Genomic DNA, 27,206 nt, shown 5'->3' with positions numbered 1-27,206 from the left:
GGACGGGGACCCCCCCGGCGGGGCCGGGCGGGGCCCTTTAAAGCGGCGGGCGGTGGGAGGGGCGGGAGGCGGCGTTGCCGGGCGGTGCGGGGGGCGGCCGGGCAGTGCTGGCCCGCCGGGAGCCGAGCCGGGAGCCGCGCCGAGCCGAGCCGGGAGCCCCCGAGCAGCGGCCCGGGTGAACGCATCCCTCCGGTACCGGATGGCGGTCGCCTTTAGCGGCGGGGGAGGGGGGAGGTCCCTTGTTTTCCCGGTTCTTCCCCACCCCCCCGTTTTAGGAACGGACACCCCCCCCCCCTCCTCCCCACCCCCGGGCCGGGGGAGGGTCCCCGGTTGCAGCGAGAGAGCGGAGCCCCCCCCCCCCCCTCCGCCCCCCCCCCCCCCCGGGTCGCTTCTGCGGCGCGATGGAACCGGGGGAGGAGGAGGAGGGGGGTTGCTCCGGGCCGCCCCCTCCCCTCGCCGCCGGGCTGGGGCTCCGCACGGGTGGGCCGGGGGCTGCCGCCGGTACCGTCTTTCCCCCCCCCCCAACCCCCAGGCTGGTTCCTTTCCCCTCCCGGTGAGCACCGGCGCTCCTCCGGCCGGCCCCCAGCCCCGGCGGGGGGGGCGGCGGCGGCGGTGCTGGGGCCGCCCCGGGGCAGGCACCGCTCCGGGGGGGCGAGATGCCGGACCGGGGAGGAGAAACTTGGGGGGTGCCGGTGTTGCCCGGTTCGGGCCGGAGCTCCCGGGGGGTGGGGGGATGCTCCGGTGGGGGTAGGGACAACGCGCAAGACCCCACATGGATTATTTTTATTATTTTTTTTTTTTTAATCATTATTGTTTTCTTGGGCTTTGCGTGAGGCTTGCAGGCTGCTTTGCAAGGGCTTCGTCCCCCCCCCCGCCAAGGGCAGAGCAGCACCGGTCCCGCCTGGGCAGCCAGTGCCTCCAGTTCCCGCGGGGCTCTGGGGACACCCGTGGGGCAACTGCAGCTCCTGAACTTCCCCCAGCCCTGGTGAGGCTGGGCTGCGTCACGTGAAGGCCTGTGGAAAGCAGAGGGACTTTCTCCGTGGCCCTTATTTCTAGTTTCTGCTGAAGGGGATGGTCAGGCTGGAGCGTAACCGAACTGCGGCTTAGGGGTGAAACGCGCCTGGGGATGATTGCGCTCAAACCAGGGCTTGACAGTGTAAAACTTTGCCTTCCAGGCCCCTCTGAGTCGGTCTGGTCCCTCATTCCAGTGTAGAAATTCATCAGTTGAAGTTATGCGCTTGACCGGGAAGAACCGCGCTGCTGGCACCTCGGCGACCCTCTGAACTGAAACGGGAAAGGAGGTAAAACCGCTCTGTCCGCCCAGCACCCTGCCCAAAATCCATGGCAGGCCCTGCCACTGCTTCTTTGAGTGGATTACTCAAACCTCCCCTCTGTGGGGATTTTTGGTTTGGTTTGCTGGGAGAGGGGTGGAGAAGGACCACGGTTGCAATGCCGGGCATCTGGGGCTGTGCTTTTAAAGGGGGATTGTGTCCCTAAACCACCAGGCTCCTCTGAACGACTCGGCCCTCCTACCCTGGGGCCCTCGGCCATCGCCTTTACTCAGACAGGTGGTTGTGTGCTGCCAGGAGATGCGCTTAGACGGGATCGCGAGTGCTCTTGGGGCTCCCCTCTTGCATTCCTCGGTGTTGCTTCACAGTGCCTCCCCGTTGCAGCGCACCCCAGGGTGGCCGTTGAATAACTTATTTCTAAAAAAAATTGCATAATTCTTGCAGAGATGCTCCAGCCTGTTGACGTGTATTTGAGAAGGGTGTGGGTTTGCCTGCTGGTGTCTGGTGTCTCGCCCAACTCAAGGTGACCGTTCCCCCTGTGCTGTCAAGTGGGACAAGTCAGTGCTGGGGGCTGCAGGATGGAGCCCCTGCTCTGGGCAAGGATTTGGGGTTAAAATTGCCACCTTCCTCAAGCGCGAGCCCCTCGGTTGGCTCAGGGGCACTGTCGTTGCTTGACCGCAGGGTTACCTCTTCTGGACACTCCTCTTGACCATCAGGTCTGTCCCCTCTTCTCCTGGACTGGTGTGAGCACATCTCATGCACCCTCATGGCAGGGTGGTCTTGTCCAACCTCCTCTTGTCCTTCCTCCTTAGAGGTAAATCACCCATCTTTTCAAGATGAGGATGTTACTGGCTAACGCCCTTCCTCTTCCTCCTCCTCCTCTTCTTCTTCGCGTGGCAGGCAGAGAAACCCGATGATGGTTGCACATCTGCTGGTCTTGCTGAATCAGGCTGGCTGGGATGCCCCGGGGCAGTGTTGCCTTCCCTGCTCTTCTCCAGCCCAAAGGCCAGCAAAGCCGCTCCTGGCATCGCTCCCCTCCCGGTGCACCCGTGTGTAGGTGCCCTCGCTTGCCCTTGGCCGGTTTCCCTGCCCGTAGATGCCAGCGAGGTGGTGGGATAAGGGTTGGAGACTTGTGCCTGGCTCGGTGCTCCGCTTCCTCGTGCGAGCGGAGAGCGGAGGCTGGAAGAGGGAAACTGGGGACCCTGCCACTGCGGGGAGCGCCTGGTGTGCTCCCTGCTCCCAGGAATTACAGGTTTGAATTCCAGCTGGCTCCGTCGCAGCGGAGAGGAGGATAGGTTATCCCTAAAGGCAAGACTGCATCCCAGACCTGATTTTTGTTAAAGGGAAAACCAGAAGGGCTTGGAGAATCTGCTTGCTGGGGGAGCGCCTGCGCTGCTGGGTGCAAGGTCCGGGCTTGGGGTGAGACTCTACTGGAGCCCTGCATCCATCAACGCTCGCGGATGCTTGCCATGCTTCGGAGGGGGGGGGGGCCAGGAAAGGGACCCGGTGTGCATCGGCTCCAGGATCCCATCGGGAAGATGGGAGCAGGTTTGTGCCCTGCTGCGCCAGGTCCTGGCAGCGTTGGGCACGCAGGACCCTGGGGCAGGAGAGGGGCTGCGATGGCAGCGCAGCGGGGCAGTGCCCTGGCCAGGAGCCCCGGGAAGGAGGGCTGGTGGAGAAGTCGGACACGGTCCGTAAATCCCTCCTGCGTGGTCGTGGCTGCCACGCTGGGTACGAAGCGCTGCCTGCCCGGGAGCTCCCCTGCATGGCGAAGGGAAAAGGGATGGTTGAGGTTGAATCTCCAGCCAGGGGTGGCAGCCGTAACAGGGTGTTTTGGCATCATCTTGTTGAGGGGGGGGTTCAAAGCCCACTGGAATTTTTATGAGGTGTTTTGCTTAAGACACCACTTAAGCAATTAGCAGCGATTGTAGCAGTCCTGGGTAAGGCACGGGGTAGAATTGAATTTCCCAAGCTCAGATACCATTAGGCAGCAGTTCAGCGCTGTTTGCAGGCGAGTATGAGACGGTGATGTGTATGGGGAATTACATCTGCAAAGTAAAGAAACATAATAAGAAAATTTCCTACAAACCTATGTAACTTTATCCCATGTTTATTATGTGCCATAATTGAAAAAACAATCTTGGGGGGGTTTCTGCCCTAATGAAGGGGGGATCCCCAGCAGTGAGCCAGGATGGAGGCACACAGCGATGGCTGTGCCGTACCACATCGGGATGTACTTTGCTGGGCATCCTACACCACTGACCTGCACAGCTCACTTCCCAAAAACACCCACGGAGCCCCTCAATGGCATAGCAATCTACAGGGCAAGAGTAATCTCTTTAAAAGAGTTTGCACTTGTTTGGGGAATTGCTGTTGGGTTTATGTTGCGGGGCTTTTTGAGCAGCTAAATCTCCTGTTATTTGGCATGTCTGAATTCGGGAAGGGTCTGACCTGAGGTACCAGGTCAGTAATTAATATGTAACACATGTGCGTGACACCGTGCACCCCACTGCCACGTGGCACCAGTGATGGTCCAGCCTGGAGGTGGATGTGCAAATAGTTTTACAAGGGTGGGAAGCTGAGAGGAGAAGGAGGAGGGTTTTGTTGTGGGCTGAGGGGCGGAAGGAAATCTAGGCTTAGGGAGGGAAATGCGAGATTGCTTGGTTGGGGACAGGACTTCAGCTGCTCCTCTTGGGAGGCTCTGCTATTGTGGTGGTTAAAAATAGACTTTGGACTGGTTAGTCTTCTGTGGGAAGCTCCCTGGCCGGAGACAGGCAGGTGAGGTAGCACCTGAGGAAGAGGGAAGGGACAACAGCCTCTGACCTCCTTTACGAAAAGCTCTATTTTTTAAATTTTTATTTTATTTTATTTTTTCAAGAAATTGCCAGTTTTTCTTTCGGGGCATTTAAGGCGTGTCTTTGCTTTATTTCCAGACACATCATGCTGCCTCCAAGCCCCAGGCTGCATTCATGATGCCCAGCTGTAGCGATGCTTTGCACATCATCGCATCACTGCACCCTGGGGTCCCCCTCCCCATGGGTGAAGTTGAGACCCCTCAGGTCCCACGCCGGTGTGCCTGGATCAGCAGCGTGCTAAGTGGCTTGGGTGATGCTCCAGCCCCGCGCATGGGCTGGCAGCGTGGTTCCCTGCAAGCTGGATGGAATTACTCAGGGAAGAGATTATCTAAGATCCAGTGGATCTTGTCTATTAACTTGTCTTTATTTTCCAGCAGCTGTCAGCATGGGAGGTAAAACGTACACTGGGGGGTTTTGGAGGGGAGGGAGAGAAACAGCTGTGTGATATGAAGTTGGTAAGAATAGCGGGAAATGGAGAAAAATCTCAGGTTTTGCTGGGGAACTCTCACGGGGGTGGGCTCTGCCTGGCTGCTCTGGGCAGACTGGCTGCATGTGGGAATGGAGAGCGTCCGTGTGTCCTCCAGCACCCAGGGGTCCTGGCCAGGAGCGGGTCCCCTGGCATAGGGTGAGCAGTGCTGGGGACTTGCTCAGTAAGTCAGCAGCAGGTGGGAGCTGCGTTCGGGCTGCGCCGCTGCGGGCAGGATGCGGCCCCCAAAGCCTGGTATATTTACAGGAGCGTTGGTTCCTGTGGGGTTGGCATCGGGATGCAGAACTGGAGGATTGCAACCAGAGCTGTGGGGGGACTGTCGGATGTGCAAGAAGCGGGGAAAAAAGGGTCATTTCTTGCCCATTTTATCTTTTGAAGATGTCTCCCTTCAGCACCTCCGCCCTGAAACCCTGCCCTGGAAAATAGCCATCCAACACTGTTGGGTGCTTTGGGGGCATCTGTTTTGAGAGCCCCTCCAGCTAATGCTGCGGCCAGAGGAATCCCTCATCGGCCAGCGGAAAAAGACCCGAGAAGCCTTTTGAGTCCAGACAAATGTTTTCTAGGCTGCAGGTGACAGGAGGACCCTATGGTGCATCTGGGCAGGGAGTCAAAGCACACGTTTAATGGGGGATTGGTTCAAGGAAGGTGGTTTGACCATTAAATTTGAGGGTAAAATGCTGTTCCATTAATATTTTAGTGGGATGGGCAGTAAATGAGAGTAACAAAGATTGTTTCCACTTCTATCTGATTCAGGCAGCCAGTCTGATTTAAGATCTACAGGGTATAAATAGTACATGGAGCAATGAGGAGCGCAGAGAGCAATCAACTTCTCCCACCCTAGGGCTGTGGTGGGGATAGTAAGTGGGCCTGGAGGGGTGTGTAACACAAAAGAGCAGATAACTTTTGCTTTTCTGCCCTACAGCTTTGTCTTCCTCAGCTCGGTCTCTGTGTGTGGTTAAAGCTCTAATGGGTCTTGAGGGCTGGGACCCTTCCCAGTCCCCTGAGGTGGCAAAGGAAGCCCCTGGTAGGAGGTCGCTTGGTCTTTGAATGGTTCAGGTGTCTGCTGTGGAAGCGGGGGACATCAGCTCCGTGGCCAACAGCATCCTCCATCCCTTTGGGCTCGCGCAGTAAGAGCAAAGATGACGTGCTTGCTTCCCTTCTGCTGTCAGCTCTGAGCCCCGTGTGCTACTCACCCTGCCTTGGCATTCCCAAGGGCAGTCCCAATCCCAGTTTTAGCTATTTCCCCGTCTGCCAGGGGCAGGCAGTGCTTCGGGGCCATACAGGCAGGCGCCAGGCTCCCTTGCAAGCTGCCAGAGGGGCCGGGGAGGTATCGCCTTGCTCTTGGACCCGCTCGTGACTTGGGGATCTCCCCTGGCCCAGCACGCTGAGGTCAGGCGCTTTTCTGGGGGAGCAGGTGCCTGGGTTTCCTCGCGTCATTCCCGCGGGATCGCCAGCCGGGGCTCGGAGTGGCATCGATCTTGCTGGAAACTGAGCAGCTTGCTGGGTCGGAGCAGCCGGGACCGAGCTGGGGACCTCCTTCCCCATGAGCCAGGGCTCCACTGCACACCTTTGTGTGGACTTTTCCTTCCTCTCCCACCTTTCCCTGCTCCCGGCCGGGTGCATGCTTGGCCCTGGGAGCTCTCTGCAGGTAGAGATGGAGGGATACAGGCTTGCCTCTCGCAACTTCCATCAGACAGTGGGGTTTTTTCCCCCGTTGAATTTTAGATTGCTTTGGCCCAGCCTGGCTGCGCTGCGCCGGGCGGAAGGGAAACATCTCTTTATTAGGGTTGTTTCCTTAAATAAAGCCCTCGGAGCAAGCGCTGGGCTGGCTGTGCTGGCTATCCCATGACGGGTGTTGCGCGTTCGGGTTATTAACACCTCATTAGATGTTGGTTCCTCCTCACGTCTCTGGTTCAGCAAATCCCAGCGGCTTTGTCATTGCTCCCCGACTCCTGCTTCACTGGAGACTTTTTTTTCATGGTCTCTTGCACTTTGTGCTGACAGTTTAAATTTCATTTCTTCTTGAGGTCAGGAGCTTACTTCAACTTTCAGATCTTTCTACTTGTGTGTGCCGTCACGCATCCCCGGTGCAGGGGATGCATCATCACAGCTTATTGGGAGATACTGTCATAACATCGCTGCCAGCGGCTGGCTCTTGCCTGCGATTGCAACCTGGGTTTCCACCTGGCTGATCCCCAGAAATCCTTTATTTTTTTCCTTCGTTTTTAAACCTTGACTTGCTTTCCCAAGTGACAGCAGCAGCAGGGCGCAGCTCTGCTCTGGGAGGTGTTTGGGGACTCGTGCAGGGGGGTTAGGAGCCCATCGCCAGCCTGATGTCTTGGTTGCCACTCTGTGGCTTCCCTTTGCCAACAAACCTCCTCGTTTTATATATTCGTATGTCTGTCCTCTCGTGTAACCCAGGCCAGGGACTCGAGGCTGTGGCCCCTGAGCCAGTTCTGGAGTCGGCAGATAGCACCTCCAAAGGGATTTGGCTCCTTCGAAAGGTGCCTGGGAACACGCTGCAACCCGCAGTAAGCTGGGCTGGAAGCGGATGGCCCTTGCTTTCCAAAAAGCAATTGCAGATTTGCTGCTTATTTTCATCCTGAGCTTATTTTTGTCTTCGCTTCCACTGTTCTGCCCAGGGATGCTGTCTGTGGCATGATAAGTTATTTCAAGAAGTGGGGCAGTGCTGTTGGTATGGAGGGGAGCGGAGGCACCGAGATTAAAGGTAAATCTATGCAGATAATTGGGAGCCTGTCTCCTGCTGAAATCAGGTGAATGCGTACGTGCCAGGGTGGGTGCCGGGGTGGCAATGGCTTTGCGGTCCCGGGGGGGCTGCCCCCAGACACCCCACTTACTCCCAGCCTCTGTTGCTGGGTCCTGGCTGGGGGGCTCATGGACCCACTCTGGGCAGGGGGAGGTGGAGACGCGGTGCAGGGTTGGTAAACCCCCCACCCTCCCCCTGCCTCCTCAGACCTGCCAGATGTCTCTCCTCTAGGCTTCATTTTTATAAATTGGCCTTTTAAAGTCTGTCATCCCCGTGCAGATGAAAGGAAGATGCTGTGATGCCTCTGCGTGCGTGTCTCTGAGCCTGGCTGCAGTGCCTGGGTGGCGAGGCTTTTTGTTGGGGGCTTTATCTTTTTTGAAGTGCCTTTTATTTTTTTTCTTCTTTTTTTCCCTTAATCTCTCAGAGGCTGTTGCATCTTGGTTTGCCATCCATCAGTTTGGGGCAGGCAGGCCCCACTCTGTAGCACTGGTCCTTCCTGGAGAGATGGATGGCGAGAAGCGTTCTCCCCCCATCCGCAGTGGGGGGACATCAGCAAAGCCCTGGGGCTCAGCCCTGGGGCCAGAGCTGAGCTGCTCCCTTCTGGCAGATGCAATCAAACCCATCGCTGTGGGGCTTTCTCTTCCCCTCTAAGCCCCTGTCTGCTCTTTTCCCTTGCTCTTGCCATGCCCGCTTGGATTGGCAGCAGGAGATTCCTTTTCACCCCCCTTTTCTCCCCAAGCCCAAATACTCCTGGCTCGTGGCTTGGTGCCGGGGCAGCTCCCGGGGTGGTGGTGGGGAGCCAGGGCTGTGAATTTTAAAGCCAAAGGGCGGTAGCCGCCGCCGCAAGCTGAGTCTTTAAATTCTCTGCTTGGTGATGGATGGATAAGTAGGAATTGCATTTGCTGGGCGGGTAACAAACAGCTTTGCATTTTTCTGTTGCTTTCCTACTGTCTCTTGGGGAAATTCAGACACTGCTCCTAAACTGCAGGGATGGGTTTTTTCCCAGCTGGCATGGATCCCTGCGAGCAGGATCGCTCAGGTCTCTGGGAAAGCCCTGCGATGCTGGGGAGAGCCTCGCCGGGGATTTCTGCAGGGGCTGGAGCTCTGCTGGGGACTGGTGACGGCACTGTGGGGCATGGGGGGCCAGTGCGGGTCCTCAATGGCCATGTCTGTGCCCTGCCCTCACTGCCTCCCTGGCACAGCCGGGGCACCGAGCGGCATCCCTGTTCCGAAAGTGGGAAGATGCCACATGTCGGGGGCAGAGGCACTGCTGAGGGAAATTGCGTGGTCCTTATGAGACAGCAGAGAAGCCAAGCTCCCCCAGTTCTAGGTCTCAAGTAGCTCAGGGTTTCTCTTCCTGTTGAGCGCTTTTGTTGCCCGTGTGAGTTTCTCCCTGTTTGAGGGGGTTTGAGAGCCACTTCCACGGATGGAGGTGCTGCCAGAGCGCTCAGATGTTTTGTGCTGATGGGTCAGGCAGTGTCTCATCTCCGTAGGATTGTGCTGGGGAAATGGCAACCGGCTCCTGGCCACGGCTGCTGCTCTGGATCACGGCTTTTGGGGCTCGGTCCCGCCTGGGGTCTGGTGACCAACATGGTTGGGGTCTGGAGGACGAGGAGCAGGTTAGCCCAGTCCCCAGTGCCTGCCCTGATCCCGTGGCTTGTGCGGTTCATCCGAGCGGTAATTATTGGCCGTGTAAGCTGCTGGCGGGTTACTGCACGTGATTTATTAGCAGGACTAATCCCTCGCCAGCAAAAGAACTGCTCTGTGAATGGAGAACGGGAAAATCCAGGGGACCTGTCCCGTCCTTCCTGAAGTCTGGCAGGGGTCTGGAGCATGGCAGCTGCAGAGACCCCAGGGCTCTATATTTGAGCCAGCGGAGGTGGATTAGCCAAACTGCTGCCCTCGGCGGGAAGGAGGGGTGCCTGGACACACAGAACGTGTGTTTGGGGATGTGAGCTGAGCGATGCCCCAGTTGCTCACTGGGCAAGGCTCGCCGTCGCCAGCAGGCACCAGCCGTCTCGGCACTGAGAGATGATTTTTGAGATGTGATCGCTGCTGGGGTCTTCCCGGGGAGGCGGTTCAAGCTGCCCAAAATGAGGTTAAGAGGTTTGGGAAGTGCAGCATAAGCACAAAGCTGGAGATGCACACATGCCCCTGCGAGTCTCACGGCCACTGGGAGAGGGACCAGTGTGGAGGTCGGGCAACATGGTGCTTCTCCCATGGGCGTGCGGGTCTGGTCTTCAGCTCCCTTCAACTTCTGGTGGGCTCCTGGGTCTGACTTCTGGTTTTGGGTTGTTGTTTTTTTTTTTTCCCCCCTGTACCCTACCGACTTGTTGGCCTCTGAGGACCTGTCCAGGGGTTATCTCTTATGCCACGGTGCCTGATGTTCATGGTGAGGGGCAGGGGCTGAGCTCCCATGTAGCTCCAGCAGCTCAGCTCGGTCTGACAGAGATGTGACCAGACAGTGAGGGCTCGGCCATGGCAGGGGGACATGAGAGCAGCACCTGCCCCAGCAGAGATGTCACCTGGCCGAGGAGGGTCTGGGCTATAAAGCCTGGGAACGAGCAGCTCTGGCAGAGCCACTTGAAGAAGCAACATCCGTGTCTCTTCTAATGAGTCTCTCTCAAAAAAAAAAAAAAAAAAAAAAAAAAAAATTGATGTGGCAAAGGATCAGGGCAGAAATACGGATGGAGAAAGAGAAGGACCAGCCGCTGGGTGCAGAGGGGAGGGTGCCACCCTGTGCACCCACGCAGGTGCCACTGGGATGCCCACTGCTCCCTCACCCCGTGGGAGAGCTGCCGCCATGCCCAGGCAGAACACGCAGGCGAGAGAAACCCTGAAGGCGAATCCCCCTGGGCTCCTCCGGTCGGGGACTCCTTAGCGGTTTTATGAGAAATCAATAATGCTTTTGCATGGTCATAATCGTAAAATAAGTACAATTTATGGCTGCTGCCGGGGCCAAGATTTTTTTTCTAGCGTATGAGGTGGAGAGAGAACGGCACAAAAATGCTTTCCCGTGGTGCTTCTGTGTACGCCGGGCCTGCAAACCGGCTCCTATATCGTGGCGGGGGGGAGACCACCATTTGGGGAGGGGACACGGCATGGCCGCACAGGGTGGGTTGCCCGTGTCCGTGCCCACGCTCACGCTGTCCCCTCGCCCCCGCAGCCCGCCGGCAGGTGGAATGGGGCAGCCATGAACGGCGATGCCCTGTGCCAGGAGCCCTCCTCCCCGCTCCCCGACTGGAGGGAGTTCTGCGAGCTGCACGCCCAGGCAGCCGCCGTCGACTTCGCTCAAAAGTTCTGCCAGTTCCTGAAGGAGAACCCCCACTACGACACCCCCGGGGCAGAGACCTCCTTCTCCCACCATTTCGCCGCCAACTTCTTGGACATCTTCAGCCTGGAGGTCAGCCGGGTGTTCGTGTCCGACTCCCCCACCAAGTACAACATCGTGCCCTTCGTGGGGCTGCAGAACTGCCACGTCCCCTACGGGCGCGAGGTCACCCCGAGGAAGGAGGAGACGTCCACCGAGTCCTTGGACAGCATGGACCCCCCGTTGGGTGCCGGACGGTACCTGAGCCCAGCCCAGCAAGCGCAGGCACGCAAGGTGTCCTCCTACGGCCAGTCCCGCAGCTCGGAGGACGTCTCCATCCACGCTGCCGCCAAGCCCAAGTTCAAGAAAGGCTTCTCCCTGAGGAACATGAGCTTGTGTGTGGTGGATGGTATGAAGGAGATGTGGCATCGCAAGTCCTCTCCGGAGCCGGGCGCCGAGGCTGCCCCGGGCAGCCGGAGAGCCGAGAGGGAGCCGTGGCCGGCCGGGGGCAAGGAGCCTGGTGACCCACGGGAGAAATGGACCCACAAGCTGCGCCTGTCCAAGGTGCCCTCCTCCAAGGTGGAGCTGGTGGACATCCAGAGGGAGGGGACGCTGCGCTACATGGTGGCTGACGACACGAACTGTGTGGGGAGCTCGCAGTGGCAGAAGTGCCGCCTCCTGCTCCGGAAAGCAGTGAAAGTAGAAGGAGAGAGGTTCCTCCTCGAGTTTTATGTCCCTCCAAAGGTAAGTCCTGGATTTTCTCTGCTGTTGTTTTTCTGAGCAATTCAAGCAGCAGTCGGGCTTTGCTTGAGGCTTTTCCTATTTCCACTGCTGAGCTGGGATGAAATCCAGCTCTGGTCCGGAGGGAGATTTGGTGCCATGTGGCTGAGATGTGAATAGACAGGACAACGTGGTTGAAACCCATCCAACCTGCAAGCCCTGATTGCTGCTGTTCACCAGGGCATAGCCCCCTTCTTCCCCACAGCCCTTGGGAGAGATGCTGAAGCCTCTGCCTGGTCCTTTGGCCCCCAGATGTAAGCAATCTTGGTAGAAAAGCTCATTCCCCCATCAAGACATGGGGTGTCCAGGCCATCCAGAGGGTTTTTTCTCTTCCCAGTGTGTTGAGGAGACATGTCATTGACCAGTGGCTCATGCAGCAGCAGTATGGCTGGGATCGCTGCCTGGGCTTTGTGGTTTAGACCTCAGAGGGCTGCTAGTCCACTTTCTGAAAGCAGTTTTGGTTTGGTTTGTTGGTTTTTTTCTTTTAAAAATAATAATTCGTTTGGAGTAATTTTACACCTGCAAGGCTCCCCCCAGTGTAGCTTGTAGTGATGGGGACAGAAGGCACCAGTGATACCCTCCAGGGCTGCAGCATCACTGCCATGGGTGGGTTTTGCAGCTTTCCTCCCAGACAGCCCCAGCTACATAGCCTCCTGGGCAGAAGAACACTGATATTATTGTTGTTATTATCCACAATATCACTTTTCCTTGCCTGCACCTGCTGTTCTTCTGTAATTTCAATGAAAGCTTCAAAAGCAGGAGCCGGTTTTCATTGCGGCGTGTCCTCGGCACATCCTCCCTCCCCTTCTCATCCCCCCTGCACGTGATGGAGGGAAACGTCCCTGTTTCCCTGGGGGAAAGGCTGAGCGGTGGAGCGGTTTGCCCAAGAAATGTGGATTCTGAGACCTTCAGTCCCCTTCTCGCCGCAGGACCGCCTTTGCTCCTGGGCTGAGTGAAGGGATGCCTTGCAGTGCCAAACCCTCACCTGTGCTAACGCCGTGCTTGTGCCTCACCTGTGCTGGGTGTTCTCCTCTCTGAAGAGCACAGGGCAAATAATAAGCCGTTCCCTGGGGCGTTACTAGCTGTATGTGCTGGTAATGAAATCTCCTGTTATTTAAATACCTAGGGAAGACAAATCTCATTTACTTCATCTTCTCCAGGACTTCCCCGCTTATGTTTCAGTCCCTGGTAGCAAAGCTGAAAGAACACGAGTCCTCATGCCGGGGACGCACCCGGGGCTGCTGCTCCATGGGTTTTGATGTGCTCTGAACCTCTGGTAACCCTCGGTTTGGTAGAGAGATGGATCCATACATTATACATAGGGACAGCAGGATATTTCATATTTTTAAACAGCATTTTCTATTTTTTGAGGACGAAATGAACCTTGGCACTGTTGGTGTTAGTCCGTGCCTCTCGCCTAACTGTCACATCTTTCCTGATAAAATATAAAACATGAGTTTAAACTCAAGTGGATCTCTCTATAGAGCTGCTCAGTGCTGGTACGGATGGCGTGCATCGCTGGTAGCTGGCTCGGGGGGCTTCCTCGGCCCAGGGACAGCACAAGACCTGGTTGGAAGGAAACCACCGTGTCCCTGGCACGATGCACGGAGGATCCGGTGAGCCCAGGGGGTGCAGGCTGCACGGAGCAGCACTGGCACGCCGGCCACACCAAAGGGACAATAAACGCAGGTTAAAATTGAACAACTTCTGCTCTTAAAACATTTAAAAAAGTGCTCATAGAGGCATTTTTTTTGATGTATCTTGATTTGCCTCTAAAAATCAATTTTGAAATTATTTTATGGCAACTTTTATGAACATTGTCTGCTCTTCTGTTATAATCACACCCAGCTTTGGTTTGCATTTTTCTCCCTTCATCCCATCTTGCTTTCCATCTGGCAAATGATTCAGCTGTAAAAGTGGCACCAGCCTGGCACAGCTGGAGGAAAACAGTTTCTTGCTGCAGCAGCCCACAGCGCTGTTTTTGTGTAGGCCCTACAAAAACTATGGTCACGTCTTTAAATCTTTAAAGGGAAGAGCCTTCCTGGAGAATACCCTTCTCTGGCTCACGGGTGAATTAACACCCTATTTTATTTCCTTTCGAAGCAGCTGCCTCTTCCTTTTTGACCTTCTCCTGTGCAAACACCAAAATGGAAAAATTCCCCGGGGCAGGGCTGAGCCCCACATGGCCGAGAGGTGCCTGGAGGCAGCGCTGGGGCCCTGGGGCTGGTGGAAACGAAACATCCTGGAGGGGAAAAAGCAGTTCCTGTTCTGTCTTGGATTATTTATTTTTTCCCCCCCAAAAAAGGGAACTGAACCCACTGTAGGTAACGTGCAGCCCAGTGCTCATCACCGGCCTCGTCCCATCCCGTGCACCCAAGGTACCAGACGCAGGTTTCAGTGACTGAATTGCATCTCTGCTTCCTGCAGCCACGATTCTCCGAATCCCGGAGGGGACCAGCCCTCGGGAGCAGCTCCACAGGCTCCTTTGGAGGGATTTGTTATAATTAAAACAAATATCTGGGGAATTTGTTGCTCAGCAGAGACTTCAACTGGGAGGCACCGGGTCCTGCCCCCACATCGAGGCTCCGGCGGGTGCCAGGGTCCCCGGGAGAAATTCATTTTTCTTTAGTTTAATGTAATTAGAATTCCCTGCATGGCTAAGGCTGCTGCGTCGTAGCTTCTCAATTGAAATGCTGCTCCTGTGCTACATAAATGGGGAGTCTTCCTGGGCTGCTTTCTGCGTAGGAACTGTCCCCCATCAGATAGCACATCTCCATCGGGAGAGGGTTTATAAAGGAGAGAAATAAGTGGTCTTGGCAGAGCTGGCATATCAGTCTGCGCTGGAGCAAGGAAGAGGTTTGGCAGTTAAATGCACTAACCTCCCTATCTTCCACGGGGCCGCCTCTTGGTTTAATTAAAAGAGCTTGGAGTTATCAGGCACATGAAGGAAATCAATGCGTTTTTTTCCCCCCCTCTGTAATAACCGTGCAGGCTGAGCCGCGATCTTGCCTCTGAAAGCCATGCTGCATCGTCCCCCGGGAGAGTTTGATTCAATTGAGTGACTTTTATTTATCGATTTCTTTTAATTTTTTCTTTGTTTTTCTTTTCCCAGGCTTCCAAACCCAAGGTGAGCATCCCGCTGTCGGCCATCATTGAGGTCCGCACCACCATGCCGTTGGAGATGCCCGACAAAGACAACACCTTCGTCCTAAAGGTGAGAGCAGGGCGACAGCAGTGCGTATTCCAACGGGGACCCCATCCGTGCTCACATCCAGCCCCCGCTGCAGGGATGCTTAGTCCCCAAGGGGATCGTTGCCTTGGTTTTCGGAGCTGAGACGCCAACAGCTCTAATGCTCCCTGCGGGATCGCTGCCTCCCCTCCCCGAGTTGTGCGTGTCGTCCCCCCCCTCCAAAATGATGCAACCTCCACCTGACGCCCAGGTATTTTGGGATCGAGCTGTTTGCCTGACTTTCCCCGTGGGGTTTTCTTCTCCGTGTCACCAGGAGACAGGTTAAATTAGTGTCCAGAGACAACCTGCAAGGAGAAACGCTCTTTGGTGTGGCTGCCTGTGGTTTTGTGACTGCTGCTGCCCCGGATCGGTGGCACGTGGTGGCTGTTTCATCGACACGGGGCAATGGGAACGGCTGTGTGGGGCCACCGAGGCCCTGGGGATCAACCACCCCATGCAAGTCTGGGGGCATGAGCAGAGAGTGAAAGTCTCTCTCTCTCCCCAGAAAGAGTTTCCATATCATGCAATTAATTAGCTTAATGCCCCCTCCTGCTCTGCTGAAAGGGAACAACTTGTTATGGCAGATCAGGGCTGAATTTCACACGGTCCCAGCTTGGGGTGTGATGTGCCACCATGATGATGGACATGTTGTTGAAGATAGTGTTTCTCTCCAGCTAATGAGGCTGCGCCTCCTTGCTCGTACTAACGGACTCGTGTTCTCCATCAGAGCTGTTGGACGTGCCTGGTTGGGAGGTAGCATATGTATGTGGGGGAACACCAGCATTTTGAGGATTTCTGTGTCCTGCCTCTGCTAAAAAAAACCACCTCTCTCCCTGATGCTTCTCCCTATAAGCGTGTGGCAAAGGCAGAGCGGAAAGGCCGGGCTTCCCGACTGAATGCACCTGCTTAAAAGCTTAGAAAACTGTGAAAGCAGAGGGAAAAAATGGAACCTGGCTTCGTGAAAGCCCCCAAGCCTGGTAGCCTGCCTGGCCCTGCCACACTTTCCTGCAGGAAATCCCTTTCCACCAAACCTGGCTCCTTATAAAGCTCCCACACCTCCTGACAGCCTCCTCCAGGCCATCCTCCCTGCCCCAAGGGCTTCTTGCTGTTCAACCTCAACCTCTGCTGCGGTCGGTGGCCACAATGGACACAGAGGATAATACAGCTGTTGTCTTCTGTGCTTCAGAGACCAACCTCATGCATTTTCTCCTCTCCAGACTGACCAGCCCAAGGTCCTCCCCGCTTTCCTTGAGAGATCTGGAGAGAGAATGCCCCAAAATGTACATGGTGCTGTGGCCAGGAGCAGATGGGAAGGATTGCTGCTTCTTTGATTGCTTCTCCCTTCTTCTTCCTCTTTATCCAGCTCAAGTTGATCCACTTGCTTTCTTTGTACCCTGATGATGATGTTGACTCATACGCAGCTTGTGGGCTGGTGTAACCCCTCGATGCTTTTTGCAGAACTGCTCCAGAGTCGTGGTTCCCCAGCCCAGACGCCCAGAGTGATCAGCGTGAGCCCAGAGCTCGCTTGTGTCCTTGTGCTGGAGGCTGGTTTCAGCTTTTACTTCCACCGAGCATTTCTCAGCTTTGATGAGTTCATTTGAATTCTTGCCTCATCCTTCAACACACTTGCAACGCGGTGTCATCCATGAATTGATTAGGCATCCTTTGCTTTTGTCCTAATCATTACTGAAGAGCAGCACGCACAGAAAGAGTCCTTGATGTGAAGGGGCTTCTGAGCATATCCCTCGGCTTCGATCGTTAGCCATCGATAACCTGTTAGCCATCGATAACTGCTCTTGGAATATGGCTCATCAGCTACTTCTGATCATGTTTTCTAGATCCCCTTACAAGAGTCATCTTAACCATATCTTGCTACCCTGCTTGCTGAAGTGTCACATCAGTGTCCGAAGCGTGGCCAACGCCAAGGATGTGACGCTGCTTCTCCCCATCCCTGGGGCTGTCACGAGCACGAGCAGATGGGTGTGACAGGGTTTGGTCATGGCAGATCCCTGCTAGGGGGGATTCAGCTCCAGGATGCTTCTTGGGTGCCTGTGGAGGGTTGGTTTCTCTTGCTGCTGGAGGAGGGCTCTGGGCTTGCCCTCTTCCCATCTTTTGGAGCCAGACATGCTCTCTCCACTCCCACCGCTAACAGCCCTGTGACTGCTTCAGCCATTTCCTTAATTACCCCGGGGAACGCTCCAAACCCTGCCTGTCTGAACACGCCTGACTTACCAGGTACCCTCAACCCTGCTCCTGCCCTGTTCTGGCCAGGGTGCTTACCCTGCCACGGGGTTAATTGATTGCAATCGATCCTTTGAGTTACCCGAGGCAGTGAACACAGCATTGAGCCCATCTGCTGGCTTCTCATCTCCTGCTGCCTCTCTCCTGCCGTTCCAGCCAGCCTTTGCCCTCCCCTCCCGGCTGTCGGTGCAGGATGCTTTTCCTTTATTCCTGACATCCTTTATTATTTGTAGCTCACTTTCTGCCCCAGCCCTTCTTGCTGGGACATCTCCCTGCTGCTCTTTTGCATTCCCCCTTTGCTGGGTGGACTTGCAGAGGGGGTGAAAAACCCTTCGATGTCGGGGTATGGATTAAAGATGCAAGAAAGGAAGTTGGCTGCTGTGGTTTCCCTGCTGCCTTCCCATCTACGGGGCTAGTGTCCAGCCTGGTCTCAACCTTCGCATGCAATGTGCCACACTCTGGCAGGTTATGATGGGTGGAAGAGCCCCTGCCTTGTTCAGGGAGGCCACGCTGGAATAGTTTCTATCAAATTGCCTAAAAATTAGCAGGCAGCATGTCCCCACCGCCTGTCAGACACCACGTACATGCATTTTTTTCCATTGCACAAGCAGGCACTTGCAAAACACCCAAGCCCTGCACGTGCTTTGCTTACTGTCATGCTCTGCATGAGAGACCAGCCCGTCTCCCACGCCAGCTTCATGCGTTGCCCTCAGAATGCCAGAGAGGCTCCTTTCCTCTGGTTAGACAAACAGAGGGAGAGATCTTTGCTGCTCACCTCCGCTTCTGCTCGGGGCAGGATCACCCATGCACAGCCCTGGGCTGCAGCAGGGGAGCAGCTTGGCCCCAGCCCAGGCGCTGGGCACTGCTCCCTGCATGCCCTGCTTATTTTCAGGACAGTGATTCAGTTGTTTGTGATTAATTTAATTTGCTAGGAGGTTGTCTCAGCTGGCAATGCGATACCCTCCTGGAGTCAGGGCTGCCTCACCAGCTCGGGAACGCGATGTATAAGGGGTCTGGGAGGGATGCGGGGAAACCTCCCAGAGGCACACAGCATTGCATGGCATGGCTTCTGAGACCTGCTGCTCTGTCGCTGATGTGGGGGCTTCTGGGTCCTCCCTGGCCCCAGAAAGGCCCAGCTCCTTTGGGCTTGCAATTTTGGAGGCTCTTTTGCATCCTGATTTTTAATTTTTTTTTTCCTGTTAAAGTGGGTTTCTCTCCCACCCTGTTGCAATCAGAAATCAGAAGCCTCATGGACCAGCAGGCAGAAAAGATAACAGAGGAGAGGTTTTAAATGCCTGGATTTAGGAGTCTGGCAGGATTTGGGGGCAGAAAGCAGTATGGCTTCTGCTCTACCTGTGCAGAGCTAGTTTTTGGGGGACACTGAGGCTCCCCAGAAGCGAGGGATGCTGTCTGTGCTGGTGTGTGGTGCCATGCACCCTGATGCTGCCAGCCAGGTGTGGTTTTGCCACGGAGGCTGTAAAAATCTTGTGATGCATTTGCTGATAATGACGGGGTGGGGATTTTCCTCTGAGCCCTGACTTTGGTCAGGGGTCACGCTTGGACACACCAAAGCATCTCTGTGGGTCACCCCTCGGCATCCCTTGGCTGGGATGAGGCAGACAACTCTCCTGTTCAACCAAGGTGCTGTTTCATAGCAGCCAGTGAATGTGGGGGTCCAGCTGGGTTACGGGGTGTGCTTTGCCCTGGGGTAGGTGGCAGGACCCTGGCACAGCCTGACACTGTCCCGCATTGCCTGCAGGTGGAGAACGGGGCTGAATACATCCTGGAGACCATCGACTCCCTGCAGAAGCACTCCTGGGTGGCGGATATCCAGGACTGCATTGACCCTGGGTAAGGCTCACTGGAGGAAGATGCCGTGGTGCCCTCGCCACCAAGCACGGGTTATTACCCCTGATGCAATTTTTGCTACTTGAGTTATTACAGAAAGTCCCTGACTCACGCCAGCAGAAGTCTGGAGGCAAAGTTAGCAGCCTGTGTGTGTCAGAGGTGCAGCCTTGCAGGGCACTGGCTGCTTGCTCACCCTTTCCTGCTCTGTGTCGTCTCGGCCAGGCAGAGGCAGGTGACCCGGGAACGCAGTCCTTAGCACGGGAAGCTCCTAACACCTGCCTTCTGAAGGTTTTATACTGTATTTGAGCTATTTTCTATGCCTTTTTCCAGTCCAGCATCCATGGTATATTTAAGATTCTGCTGGCTAAATTGGTTTATTTATGTTTCTATCACGGTGGTATTAATGCTGCCATTGGAGTCATGACAACCCTACCAAAACTTCTCATCTGCTTTTTCATCGGCCCATGCGTTGGGTTACACTGTAGGAAGGTTCGCGTGCCCGGTGCTGCCGCCCTTCAGCTGGCTCGGACAGGCCCGGTCCTGGGGAGGCAGGATCAGCCCAGGCGCTCCCCAGGCTCCGGGAAACCCTGGCACTGCCCTTCTTGGCACAATTCTGGAAAAAGAAGGTGTCCAAGCTTGCAGAGGTGAAAACCTCGAGCAAACCTGGAACGGGGGCTTGGAGAGGCTCCAGCTGCCTTTGCCCCCTTCTGCTGGAGAGATGCAATTTGGGCACTGCAGGGTCAGTCACTGCGGAGGCTGCATCTTGCAGGGAGGATGCACTAAATGCACTCCAGATTTGTGGTCCTTCAGCTCCTTTTGCTGTTTTTTTTAAAACATATAATTCAAGAATTGAAGCTGAGGCTGGGCTGCTGATGGAGGCGAGGCTGGGAAACGGCCCTTTTTTTCCCACTGCATGTTTCAGTGCCGGTTTTCCAGCCGGAGCCGAGCACCTCGGCCATGCTCACCTCCAGCCGCTGCAGAAAATGCCAGCAGCCCTGCACCAGCCCCTCGCTCCACCGCCGGCAGCCTCCCAGCCTTTTATGTTTGCTTAGCACCCAGCGCAGTCCCGCTTTGGCCTCCGGACGTGACTGTAAAGCAAATAATAATGAACTCCAGAGCAAATAATAATGAGCTGTTTAATACACCGACACACACGCCTGGTGCCAAGAACGGATTTTCAATCAGCTCCCGATGCTTTTGCCAAGGGCTGCACGCTGGAGCCGCTGCACGAGCGCCCGTCGACGGCTTTTCTGCAAAGCGCTGTTGGTTTTGGTTTCCTTCCTCCCTTCTTGTTTTTAACCGGCTGCAGCTGAATGACTCCCAATGGCTGATTCACTTACTGGCCGCTAAATAATTCAGCAGCTCCCTCGTGAGCCGTTACCGCTAACGCAGCCGCTTCCTCGCTGCCTGCACCCACGTGGCTGCCGTTAAGCAAGAGTAGCCGAGTGCTGCAGGCAGCTCCGGCAGTGCTGGGCTCTGGCCGGCGGCTGCGATAAAAATAGGCTGTGGAGCAAGTTGGGGGGCTTGCGCAAGAAGGGTGCTGAAGTGCACGGGCAGGGGTCGGGCAGTAGGGATGCTCTCTGCGGGGGCCGCACCACTGTGGCCCCCCCCCCTTGCTCTGTTCTCGCTCACTGCCTCGCTCTGGGCCTCCCAGTTTGGTTTTTTGGTGTCTTTTAGGGGCGTAATTCCTGTGGGTTGGTAATTCCCTTTGCAGAGGGTGAAAGCGAAAGCTCCCTTGGGTGGAAGTCGGTGGTGGGAGTGTGTGTGTGTGTGTGATGATGTCTTGCAAAGCAAAGCGCTGAAAGTCAAGGTAACATTTCTATCCAAACCGACAAGGTTGCAGCAAAATACTGCAGCTAGGACTGACCAGCATGACCCACATAGTGAAGGCTTTCAAGGGTTTAATCCCTCCCACACCAGTTTCTCACCCCAAAAAAGCCATGTTGCTTTGCCAGCCACTGCCTCTTGATGCTGTGGGTGTTTCTGTCCGTGGCAGCCCCTTCGGGAAGAAGCGAGGAGCATTGGGATGTGGTCCCAGATCACAGTCGGAATTTCATTTGGTTGAGTCCCTATCACATGCCTGTGAGCGGAGGTGCCGTGCATGTGTGTCTCTGCAGTATGGCAGCCGGTGCGTGACCGTCTGCTCTGTGCTCTTCCCCCAGGGACAGTGGGGACGACATCGAGCTGGCGTCCTGCGCACAGGGAGCTTGTCTGCCAGGCAGGGTGTCCTCCTGCAGCTGCGAGTTCCTGGCTGACGGTAAGGACCTACGTCTGGGAAAAACACCCGCCGGGGAGGGTGGGTGTCTCCAGGTGACAGCTCTAGTTTGGAGGGGGCCAGATCCTGCCAGCAATAAAGTGAAGGAGCCTGAAGCGGGTGCTGTGGGGATGGATCTTCCTCTGTCCATCGCCTTCCTCTTCCTCGCACTTGCCCCCGCCCTGGGGAGGTGGCCCACCTGTGCTGAAGACATTGATATTGCCCCCGTACATCCTGGTATGTGCAGAAAATCAAGTCCCTGTCTGCAGGCACTGGGGTCTTCAGGTCCCAGCGAGCAGCCTCCACCTGCACAGCCCCACCTCATCTCTATGCCCAACCAAGACACATCCGTGCCTCCCATCCCGGTTGTGCCAGGGGAAGAAAACCCGGCACAGGCTGAAAGGGAGTCCCCCAAGCTGTGGCCAGAGCCATAACTTAGCCCCGAGATGTCCCCAAGAGCCAGGGGTGCTCCAACGCAGTTGCTTTTTGAGCAGGACAGCCCCCAGCCTTGTCCAGCGATGGTAGGTGATGCTGAGCCATGAGCCCATCCCTCTGTAAATTCCCTTCCAGATGTGCCCAGGCCACCAGACAGATGTGCCCTGCCCGGTGCTCACACCACCGCCACGGCCACTGCTGTCCCCGCGCCCCACAGCCGGGGCAGGGACTCCCTGGGAGAGCTCCTCACCCACGTCCCGCTGGAGAACTTTCTGCAGACACTGGAGTCCAGCCCCACTGCCGGCGGGCATCTTACAGGTACCGGGATGCAGGATGTGGCCCCAGTCCTCGCTCTTAGGGGTGCACAAGAGGGAGAGGAGGAAGGGGTGGGAGAGGGTGGTGATGTCTGGGTGCTCCCTAAAAACCTGCTGTTCCTGCGGACAGGGGATGACAGCGAGGCGGAGGCAGAGATCAACCTCTCTGATTTCCCCTGGTTCCATGGGACTCTTTCGCGGATCAAGGCGGCTCAGCTGGTGCTCTTCGGGGGTGCCCGGAGCCACGGCTTGTTTGTCATCCGGCAGAGCGAAACGCGGCCGGGGGAGTACGTGCTGACCTTCAACTTCCAGGGGAAAGCGAAGGTGGGTGTCCTCTGCTTCTCCCTGAAAATTAGTGCCAGCCCTGCCCTGCACCCCAGGCTCCTTACTGCCCTGCTGGGACTCTGCAAGTAAGTGGGTGCCATGAAGTGACCCCAAACACGGCAGCGCTGCGGAGAGCTGCTGCACCCTGGCAGGGCATCCCTCGGGACCACCTGCCCTTGTCCCCCAAGAGCCCTCTGCACCCTGCCCAGCCCCTTCAGCATTTTCCCAGCTGGATCAGTGCCTGCTACATGGGCATAAGGTTAAATACGCCACAGGAGCCTAGCATAGCCTGGCACGTCATCCCCTGCCCTCTTGTCCGTTCCATGTCCTGAAGTACACGGATGCACTATAAATAAAACAACCCGTGTGTAGTTTTCTGCTGGGTCCCTTTTCTACCAGAGGGCACACACTACAAGGGCTTGAGGTATAACTGCCAGTTCTTGTCACCTGTCCGGCAAGAAGTAGTTCAGGTGGGCTGTGGACTTCCCTAGGCTGTCTGTGTCACCAGGATTGGAGTTGCAGCCCCCCTGGCTGCACCCAGCTGCTCTTCTCTGGCTACTTCTGTACAGTGTTCATCACCAGGAGGGGATAAACTTCTCCCAGGGCTGCAGCAAGTGGGGTTTTGCAGGTAACACCCTGTAGCAGGAGACCCTCCCAGCCAGGCGGGGAGAAAACCAAAAAGAACAGCCCTATGTTACGAGCAAACCTCCCTTGGCTGATGGAGGTGGCTTGTTCTGCTGATTGCAAGGTGAATCTCACCTTTGCAATCCCCAGCTCACCCGCTGGCCCTCTGCACTTGCAGCACCTCCGCCTGTCGCTGAACGAGAGCGGGCAGTGCCACGTGCAGCACCTCTGGTTCCAGACCATCTTCGACATGCTGCGCCACTTCCACACGCACCCCATCCCCCTCGAGTCGGGCGGCGCGGCCGACATCACCCTCCGCAGCTACGTCGTGGCCCAGAGCCCGCTGCCCGGTAGGTGCCGGGGTCGGGCAAGGGCATGGCTGCATGTGGAGAGTTGGACTGGTGCTTGGGCTGGGATCTCGCATGGACCTAAAAGGGACTGATCCCTGGGATTCCCCCCACCGACCCCCTCCCTAAAGAAGTGCCCGTGCTGGTGTGCATGGCTCTGGAGATGCACCAAGGTGGATGTTATCCCATGGAAGGTGGGCAGGGAGGACCATGCAGCAGCAGGGCTGTGCCGGGGTGGACCCGTGTGTCCCTGGCTGTGGGTGTCCATCCCCTGGCTTGGGCAGGAGAGGAGCAGGGGGGTCTGTGGGACTTGGAGCATCTTGCTATGCTGGGAGAGGGTGGGCAAGGAGGGTTGGGAAAGACAGGATAAAGGATGGTCAGGGTGAGCCAGGGAGAAGGTGGGTGTGGGAAGGTGCCAGTGAGGGAGAGGGGGGGCCAAGCCCCCAGGCAGCATTGGAGGGGTCAAGCTCCCGTCTCCCTTGCAGATGCCGGCCCCCCGCCAGCCCTCGTGTCACAGCCGCCAGGCTGTCGGGTCGACCTGCCGCCTCCACACTACTTCTGCAGCACAGCACCTGCTGGCCCGCCAGCCCCACCGCCTGCCGAGGGGGTGGCCGTGGCCCCCGCTGTCACCGTCCCAGCACCCTACCACCGCCTGGAGGGTGCCCTGGGCCCCCGGAGCCGCAGCGACAGCGCCGAGCGCCGGCCAGAGCCCCCCACCACCAGTGCCGAGGACTACCACGAGGCTGATGGTGCCCGGAGCCGGACCCGGGCAGTGGAAAACCAGTACTCCTTCTACTGAAGCCCCCACGCCTGGGGGCTTGGATGGTGGGGGGATGCGGGGCACCCATGCCCCTCACCACTGCACCAGCCTCACCACCTCCTCCTGCCACCACCAGCAACCCAGCTGGGATGTCCTTATTGCTCCCTGCTGCTTTTAGGAGCCGTGTCAGCGGCAGGCGATGTCCTGGCTGGAGCCGGCACCAGCCCCAAGGCTGGGGCAGTGCTGGGGCTTTGGGAGGCTGAAAGTGTCAGTGCCATTTTGGAGCTTGCAGCCTCTTCTCTTTCCCTCTGGACTAAGAGCTCTTCTGGGGCCAAGCCGGGGTCCCTGCATCTCTTCCCCAGGGATGCCCATCGTGAGATGGCAGCCTGAAGCTATGACGGGCTCCATCCTCCAGCCAAAGCACCTCGGCACATCCCCTCTGGGGTGAGAGCCCAGTACGGCCAACATCCCTTCTGACATCATTGCCCTGCAAATCAGTTGCCAAGGGACTGTGGCGTTTTGGGATGACGATGGAAATGGCAGATCCCTATGCAGAGGCTTTTCTCGCACACACGGATCTGTGTGCCTGAGAGGGCACTGCTGCAGAGGCATGAGGGTTTATCGAGGCTGGCTTTCAGGCTCCCTGAGGCATGTGTTTCCCACCCTCTGCCAGGAGAAGATTTTTTTCCAAAGCTTAATGAATCGCATTCGAGGAAGGCTTTTCCTGCTGTCCTGCCATTTCTGTTCCTTTGTCCTTTCTCTCCTTGTTGTACCTATGGAGAGTCCCTAGATAACCCCTTTCTTCCTCCCTCTCTTCCTTGCTTTTTCAAAACCTAAGCTCTCTGTAAGGGCATCAGCTCAGCCTTCTGCCTTCTCTCTACCGCAGCTAGGCAATATTTTCCATTGCTCAAGGCAAACCTTGAAAAATATGACAACACCCACACTTTGCATCAGTTATTAGTCATTCGGGATGTCTCAGGGGGGTCAGACAGAGGCCAGAGGCTGGGTTGGGAGGTAAGGGGCAGCCTCACCCTGCAGGTGCTCAGCTGGGCTCCCAGGAATGAAAACACTACACATCTTTAGTAGATGCTATTGAAGGATTTTTTTTTTTTTCTTCGAGAAATAGAAATGCCCAGGAAGAGCAAAAGGAATGGGGCTGCTGCCAGGTGGGTGAACAGCCAGCTGACTGCAGCGACGGGCACAATTGCCCTCACCGATGGCTGAAGTCCCTCCCCGCAGATGTAAAACCCTGCCAGCAATGGTTGTAGCAGCACTGCTGCTGGGAAGGACCAGGCACTGCAGTGGTCACCGCTGCTTGGTGGCCTTCTGATAGACCAGTGCAGCCACATGCATCTACAGCAGAAAAAAAGAGGTCCCTGGTAGAAGTGAGCCCTGGAAGAGAGGGTAGAGCAGAAACCCGCTGTGGCCAGGTATGCACTACCTTGTCAATGCTTTTACTCCAGGTCACTGAAGCCCTTAGGGTGGTTTTACAGGCCAGGCTGCTTACTGGGACTGCGTGCCTTGTAGGGGGTGGGAGACCATCCAAAAGGGTAGCTTTGCTTGCAGACAAAGTGCTCACACATCCCTCCTGGTTTGCCTCACACAGCTTGTCTTCCCCATCACCAGGACTCCTGGCTCCTCGTGTGGCTGCCAGGCCTGGGTGACAGTGCTAGCAGGACCTGAGTGAGGTGGCTTTGAAGTGTCTGGATAGGTCTCCAGGTAGAGCAGATCTCACTGTACTCAGCTAGAAGTTACCACTTAGTGCAAAGAGAGGTACAAGCCAAGCCACAATCTGCTCAAAACCCCTTGAATTTGCCTGGAGTTTTGGGTTGGGTCAAATTTTTTTTTTTTTTTTTTAGGTGCCTTCTTTCCTGAGCTAGCAAAGCATGTCCCCAGCGCTGGAGTCGCTTGTTTTTCCCACTTCAAGAGGGCAGGGAAATTGTTTCCAAGGCTCCTTGCCTCCTCCTGCGATGTGAGAGCTGCCTTTCTGGCCCATGGGTGCGTGGGATGAGGGCTGATGGATCTCATTCCTGCAGCAAATGCTACCTTCTCTCCAAATGCATGGCCCTTCAGAAGGCAACAGGAGCAGTTTGCTCTGGTGGGGGTATTTCTCTTTCATCAGCACAGCTAAAACCCAGCTCAGAGGAGCCCATGCAGCAGGGAGAGGCCAGATGCTCTTGGCTGATGGGTTTAACATGGACCCGCTTCCTTCACACACACTGTGAATGAGGCGGCACCTCTGGAAGCAGCACATTGTCACTCTTGTTCTTCACTGAGGTCCCAATGGGCCAGGTGGTTGTAGATGGGAACACTGCCTTACAGACCTTCAGATGTTGTCTGATTTTTCACCTTCTGCGTCACGGGATAGGAAAAGGAGGGGGAAGCAATGATCTGCAAGCAAAATTGTTAATTTGTAAATAGGGAAGAGTCTGGAAGTTTACTGTTCTGTAGAATAAATTAATTTTATTTAAAAAAAAAAAGGGAGGACTTGTTAAACAAATGGAGAATTCAAGTTCCAGTTTTAAAATAAAATCACTTGCAAAAAGGACAGCACATGAGCATGAGCTTGGAGCTTTGCTAGATTTGCTACATAAAAAAAGGAAAAACAGAGGGATAATGCTGTCATGTCGCATGTATGTAGGCCTCGTTGCTATCTTGAGGCCATTGGGGCTGCGCTCAGACTCTCTGCCCAATGGAGTGCACTAAGGATGGAGGAGAGGGGTATTTTTCTCACTGTTGTGCACAGGGAGATGGAGGATGAGTCCAGGCTGCACAGGGCAGGGTTTCCCCTCCTCCCAGTCTGTTATTTTCTTTGTCTGGTTTGTCACTGGTGCAAGTCAGAATGCCTCCATCCCTGAAGCAGCACAGATAATAGTGAATTAGCAGCCCTGGGGAGTGAAGATGGACCTCCCTTGCCAAAGACCTGAGCTAGCCTCTCCTAGCACTGGAGTTCCCCACAGCGTGTCATTCCCCCCCTCCTATGCTTTTGCCTCTCCTGGGAGGCAGTGCCACACCACTCTTCTGTTGTATGTCTTTCTAGTGTGCTCTCTTCTGCTGAGGATCCCTGGAGAAAACTGGTACGTTGTCCCAGACTGTACTGTCACAGCTAAGCAGCGTGACAGACGTGGCTTCCAGACACAGCTAACACATGGCTTTTGGGGGGGTGGAGGGAGCTGCTCAGCTCTGTAATCAGGCCACTGTTGTGTCACAATCCATTCAGAAAAACACTCCCTCCCCAAAAGCCTCCAGAGCCTGTTTGCCGGTCCTGGAGAGCTCATCCATCAGGAGATGGGCAGCTGGGGAGGTGACAGCCCCTCTGTATGGACGACTCCTTCACTGCCC

The 27,206-nt window shown here is 56.1% G+C and overlaps 1 protein-coding gene across 2 annotated transcripts; it reads left to right on the top strand.

Annotated features, from left to right (window-relative positions):
- Positions 1-72: 72 nt before the first annotated feature.
- SH2B2 (SH2B adaptor protein 2) lies at positions 73-26,412 on the top strand. 2 transcript variants are annotated; one of them, XM_069791405.1, is made up of 10 exons: positions 73-175; positions 1,176-1,301; positions 10,565-11,452; positions 14,601-14,702; positions 18,718-18,809; positions 20,969-21,063; positions 21,631-21,813; positions 21,940-22,133; positions 22,936-23,107; positions 23,590-26,412. In XM_069791405.1, exons 3-10 carry the CDS (start codon positions 10,592-10,594, stop codon positions 23,901-23,903), a joined length of 2,013 nt encoding a protein of 670 aa, XP_069647506.1. In that variant the 5' UTR covers positions 73-175; positions 1,176-1,301; positions 10,565-10,591; the 3' UTR covers positions 23,904-26,412. The 2 variants fall into 2 exon arrangements, with proteins under 2 accessions (XP_069647506.1, XP_069647507.1); XM_069791406.1 differs by having other exon boundaries at positions 124-192.
- The last annotated feature ends 794 nt before the right edge of the window (positions 26,413-27,206 follow it).

The sequence above is a fragment of the Haliaeetus albicilla genome, chromosome 9 (assembly GCF_947461875.1).
Source record: "Haliaeetus albicilla chromosome 9, bHalAlb1.1, whole genome shotgun sequence".
NCBI classification, from domain to species: domain Eukaryota; kingdom Metazoa; phylum Chordata; class Aves; order Accipitriformes; family Accipitridae; genus Haliaeetus; species Haliaeetus albicilla.
The sequence above is the reverse complement of the archived record's forward strand: the minus strand, read 5'-3'. Positions and strand labels throughout refer to the sequence as shown.